Below are 6000 nucleotides of genomic sequence, written 5' to 3'. Positions count from 1 at the left end.
AAAGTTGTATGGGACTTCATGAGATTTGAAATGTAGCTAGTATTGTATACATACAAAAATGTGATGTGTCTCTAAACTGTGCTGTCAACAGGCTCATACAGTACGTTGTAAAACGTCTGAAGGGCATTTATGTTTTATCAAATGTATGCCTCAAATTAGTTTGTCTTCTGTTTATTTTAGTTTTAAAACTGGGATCATAAAGTGTTCTATAAGTGCCATAAATATTAGAAATTGTATTCTATAAATATAATTTGTTGTTTATTCAGGACTCTCTCCCACAGTGTGAACTATGAAAAAAAATGTAAACAAGTTATTATAGGAAGCAATTAACCCAACGTTTGTATGATTCATAAAATATTATGTTTGCATGTCTATTAATCAAAGACATGTTTTTATTCATTATTTTTTATCCTCCTGCGAAATATCCTTTTAAGCGCTATTGCGCTGCTCTTCGACCACTGCGCCTACTTGGCTGGCTGGGAATGGTGGAAGTGGTGACGGGGGCTGCTGCATTGCTGCTCTTCGACCACTGCGCCTAGCTGGCTGGCTGGGAATGGTGGTAGTGGTGACGGGGGCTGCTGCATTGCTGCTCTTTTTATATTTGGAAACTCCGAAAGAATCTCGGCTGGCTTTCATGTGCCGCCTTCGTCCAATAAAACAGAAGAGGGCCTGCCTGCAAATCGTCTAATCTTGGGCGAAGTGTCAATCATGTTCATTCAGCGGTTGAAGTGCGGGTTTTGGTAACCGCCTCCTTTACGCTTGGAAGGGAGACGAAGGGGGGAGCTTTCTTCGGATCAAAGACTAGTGTGGCGCTGTTGCCGTAGGATGTACTGAGTGCAGCCTGCTGCTTTCTTTACGGACGCTTCTTATATCGTCTGGATATCGCTGATTTCTGGATTATAAATACATTTGATGGTTTTCAATCCCAACTCAATGCAGAGAAATGGGTAAACTTCACTCGAAACATGGTAAGATATGATGTTTTACCGAAACATGTCACCCCTAATCGTTGAATTGAATGCTCACTTGCGGTAATACTTTCGAGTAATGCCTATCTTTATGTTCTCTGTTTCTCTCGACAATTGTCCCGAAAAGCTGCGATTTGTAAACCGAGGGAAAGTCCGGAGGGTGAGTAGCCCACAGGCCTACACTTAAGACCGGCTATATATTTGTTGTCTATTTTATTATATTTGTTGAAAATATACATTGTTAAAAGTATTTCCAGTCTATCATCCCATTTATCCATGCACCAATAATGACCGACTCGTTGACAACATCAGACGAAGTCTGCAGTCATTCAAAAAAAGTTAGAAAAAAAAACACAATACTGAAGAAAGATGTTATATAGTAACCTAACCGCAACATGTTGTTTACATTGTAATAATGCACATTTTATGTTGATTTCAGGCGACAGTTTTGTAGTTAATGCCTGTTTGGCAAGGAAAGGAATTGACGATTGGCTCGTGAAACAGAAATACTATTGCACGGGCTCGCGGCTTGAGCAACAGGACTGTCACCACACAAATAAGTGCGGCTTGTCTACTCAGGTAAGTTAAATAAATGTTTCAATAAATTATTATGATTTCAAAAACAAGATTGTTGATACAATGAAGCCTGTACGGTCCTAACTTTCTTAGCTTCCCATTCGAGGTTTAGCCAAGGCTACAATTAATTTTTACTGGGATAAATTGTAGTCTAAAGTTTAGCTGAATTTATCGGTTGTTTCGAATTAAGTAGTTTAAAAATAAATATATACAAAAGTAGATTCTCAGTAACCTTATTGCAGTACACCAATGGAATGAGAATACCTGATAAATAGGCTACAAATCTTCAGATGTTGCCCGCTTAATTTTTCTTCAAACACTTACTTGTAAAGCAAAAAGTCAGCTTCTGACGTAGACTTATTCAATAACATTCTCAAGCAATTTTGGTTATTTATATGTATTCTGTGCATTATGCAGAAGTTGAAAAGAAAACCAGAAATGTTGTAAAAAGAAAGTAGCAGTGTGTTTAATTATAGGCTAGTTGAGGGATAGGCCAGACTAATAATCTCAATTAAAAAATGACAAATGATTGATAATATAAAGCTGACATCACACGGATAGTCTGCATGTCTTTTTTTGTTTGTTTAGATAATCATTATTTGCTTTGTTGGCTAGACAACATAGATAGACATTCTTGACTCTCATCCAGACACATGGAACTGATTGAATGCAGTAGCACATTAGAGGTCTCATGCAGGTGTGGCAAGATAAAAGCTGCTATTTAAAATTCTGTGTGCACGAACTTCATCCTCTTGTTTACCTGTGACATTCTTATCAGTGTGTTAATTTCATTCCCATTGTAAACAGTTAAGGATGTTTTGTGATTCTGGAAAATGAAAGTGTGACATGTTAACACCATGACATGGCTGTTGACAGTACACACTTGGCCCCATATACATGATAGACCAAATATTTAAGAGGGAAAACATTGTAGGCTTGTGTTTGAACCACTCTATTAACAAATATCTTTCCCACAGCACTTTTCAGTCTTTCAGCCATGTTTGTTTCAACATGCAGTACAAAACGGCATATGTTAATACAACTTCTTACAAAAGGAGCCCTGACTTGCTACACAATGCTTGCTTTGGTAACTGTCGAATCATCAGACACTTTTGGTGCATGGGAACAAATGTGTCACACCACCAAGAACAGATGCTGCTAAAGTTTATACTCTAGGTAATAGATCACGGCTGAGTTGAAAGCATTGCAGTCTGACAGACTGGTGACAGGGCTGCATTGTAAGGCTGGGGTAGAGGTGGTGGAGGTCATGTCTGTTTCAGATTTGTCATCCCGGTAAACACACAGTGGTTGCATTCCAAATGGCACCTGATTCCCTATATAGTGCACTACTTTGGAAAAGCTTCAGAGGAGCCGGGTGTAAGCCTCTTTGGTTAGGGATGCTCACTTCTCAAAGGCAGCATTTTTCAGGATTGAGAGCTCATCAAAAAATCCACTAGGACTTTTCCACTTCTCAGCTACTGAGCTCACTCAGCCCACTGGAACAGAGGGAAGCTAATACGCTCTCTCCAGCAATGTGGCCATCATGTTGTGACCAGACATACCACCATTAGGATGTTTACATGCTACATTTCATGCTGCAGTTGCGTTCAATGAGAATCATGCATTCACTGTCACACTATTTCATGGACATTGCATTTCTAGTGAGCTGCTCATGCTTGTGTGCATGAAAAGCCTTGTGTTAACTGAACAAGAGGTATTTGCCGTTGTTTCTCTGGTTGGATTATCCCAAGCATTTATCACCCCAGCACTTTGAAACTTTGGCAATGCACACAAAGCAATGCATCTTAACTGAATCTTTTATGTAATAGCATATGCCTCGTTTTGCGTTGCTTCTTCTGATTTATCATGTCATTATCATAAGGAAGTGACCAATGGCAGCGCATACCAGACCAGTCTGGTTCATTTCATTTAAATGTCTCTGATATGAGGAAGACACAGAGATATGTTGGTGAGGAGCCAAGTCAAGGACTCCTTCAGGGAGTGACAATCAGCCTCGTGCACGCTGGCAAAATATCTTGATCAAAGTCCAACCTGTCTAAAGTACACAGTTGTTTTCTCTATCCCTGCCGTGAGGTGTTTTTAATAGCAGCACATTGGTCAGCGGGCTGTGAAGGTGTGAGGCTCTGCTAGCCCAGGGAGGTTGACGGGAAAAGCAGCGGGCTGAGATTTTTATGACTTATGCCCAGTTTGTATTGACGTGCGAGTGATCAAGTGTAGCACTGAGTGCCGTGATGGGGTCAGTCTCAGGTCTGCTTGTTGCATGCACATGGTGTCAAAGCCACTAAGCCTGACATGCTGTCAGGCCTCTAATAAACATCTTCATATTGTAATCAGACCCTCCGTCTGACATCATCATCACCATCGGGGTAGGAAGGGGTTCGGTGTTCTGTTCCGTGTAGTGTAGCAGCCCTCTAGGCACGGTTAGGGTATCCATGGGCCCTCTTCAGTTCAGCAGACTCACCAGAGGGCATTGTGGGATACATGTGAAAGGGTGGGATTGTTTTGTAGAGCATTTTTTTAATTTGCCAGATGGTGTGAAGTGATATTTGGCCAGGATGGAAAAGGAACCCCACTGAAAAAGTAGGATGGTTTTGAACAATTTGAGCTCGCAGGCTTTTCTGTTTTACAAATAATTTAATTCTATGTGCCTAATGGCTTTCACAGCGCTGCGGGAAAATTAATAGAATAGGACGAAAAGTGTTCCTGACATCAATATTTTTTGGGATGCTTTTCCCTTAGTTTTTTCCCTACAACAAAGTGGTCTTTAGAACTTGAATATTTCATTGTAATGTTTTTAATATTTTGTTTGCTTTGACATGGCATTTCATGTGTTTATTTTTAGGGACCATTTGGCATTTCAGATTTATTCAGTTTTTTAAAGATTTTAAAACACTTAAGTATGACAATGCTTGAAATTAGTCAATTTTTCTAAATTGTGAGAGATTAACTAGCAAATGTCTTATAAATGATCTATAACTTAACATTATCATGAAGCGTTAGCATTACAAAACTTGACAGGATTGTTTGTGGAAGTTACTGCTTTCCAAGTCGTAGTAAATACCCTAACCCCATAGTATTGTCCAATGAAAAAGGGCTAAAACCTTTGCCAGGTGAGAATGCAATGCAAACATTCCTCTTCGCCTTTAAAAGCTGCCCATGTTGTATTTGATACATATACTTTATAGGCCGTGTTCTTTTTGCCTCCCGGCTGAACTGGGGTCCAGGAGAATGTGGGTCAGATGGTGGCAGCAGCGGGGAGTCTAAGACTGGAATCCTTTTGATCTGAAACCTCCCAAACCAAACTATCATATTCTTGAAAGGAGAGAGGGGATTACTGCCATAGCCTACCTCCATTAAAATGAAATGCCCTTTTATGGAACATGTTTGTTTTGTAGAGCTGATTACGTTAGCAAGGTTATCATTGGTTGAGGTATATATGCATTGAGTTGTGTTATGTGGTAGGGAGAGGAGAGACTCCAGAGTCAAGAAAAGTTTTCTTGCATATAGATTTAGTGCATATAGATTATTTTAAACTCACTTGTTCTTATGTATTTTAAATCAAAATGTAAGTTAACAGAGTTATTTTATGTGGGACTGAGCAGTAAGGACAGCTGGTATTGTCATGTGAGGTCCACAACAGGTGAGCTGAGTACATTTTCTCTCCAGACTATGGCCCTTTAAAGATAGAATCCACATTAGGGGAGACAGCGCCATTGTTTTCCCCAGCTCCTTTGTTTTTGTTTTGTTGACAAATGGAAGTGAGCAGCATCCAAATGAAATGTGCAGTTTGGGGGGGGAAACTGCAGTACCTAATCAAATCAAATTTTATTTGTCACATACACATGGTTAGCAGATGTTAATGCGAGTGTAGCGAAATGCTTGTGCTTCTAGTTCCGACAATGCAGTAATAACCAACGAGTAATCTAACCTAACAATTCCACAACTACTACCTTATACACACAAGTGTAAAGGGATAAAGAATATGTACATAAAGATATATGAATGAGTGATGGTACAGAACGGCATAGGCAAGATGCAGTAGATGGTATCGAGTACAGTATATACATATGAGATGAGTAATGTAGGGTATATAAACATAGTGGCATAGTTTAAAGTGGCTAGTGATACATGTATTACATAAAGATGGCAAGATGCAGTAGATTATATAGAGTACAGTATATACATATACATATGAGATGAGTAATGTAGGGTATGTAAACATTATATTAAGTGGCATTGTTTACACTGGCTAGTGATACATTTTTACATACATTTCCATCAATTCCCATTATTAAAGTGAGCTGGAGTTGAGTCAGTATGTTGGCAGCAGCCACTAAATGTTAGTGGTGGCTGTTTAACCTCTAACGCCTCACAAACCCGGATCCGGGAGCACCCCCATCAAAAAAGCTGACTAGCATAGCCTAGCCTAAAGCCA

At 39.6% G+C, this 6000-nt stretch overlaps 1 protein-coding gene across 1 annotated transcript in view; it reads left to right on the top strand.

Moving 5' to 3' along the window:
• The first annotated feature begins 489 nt into the window (after positions 1-489).
• Positions 490-6000, top strand: part of LOC129834659 (protein naked cuticle homolog 1-like) — a 44887-nt gene continuing 39376 nt past the window's right edge. The window contains exons 1-3 of the mRNA XM_055899851.1: positions 490-968; positions 1096-1128; positions 1408-1547. Coding sequence (XP_055755826.1) covers positions 944-968; positions 1096-1128; positions 1408-1547 — 198 coding nt within the window. The 5' untranslated portion in view covers positions 490-943. The remainder of the gene's footprint in view (positions 969-1095; positions 1129-1407; positions 1548-6000) is intronic.

The sequence above is a fragment of the Salvelinus fontinalis genome, chromosome 35 (genome assembly GCF_029448725.1).
Source record: "Salvelinus fontinalis isolate EN_2023a chromosome 35, ASM2944872v1, whole genome shotgun sequence".
In the NCBI taxonomy this organism is placed as follows: Eukaryota; Metazoa; Chordata; class Actinopteri; order Salmoniformes; family Salmonidae; genus Salvelinus; species Salvelinus fontinalis.
This window is presented reverse-complemented; position numbering and strand designations above follow the sequence as displayed.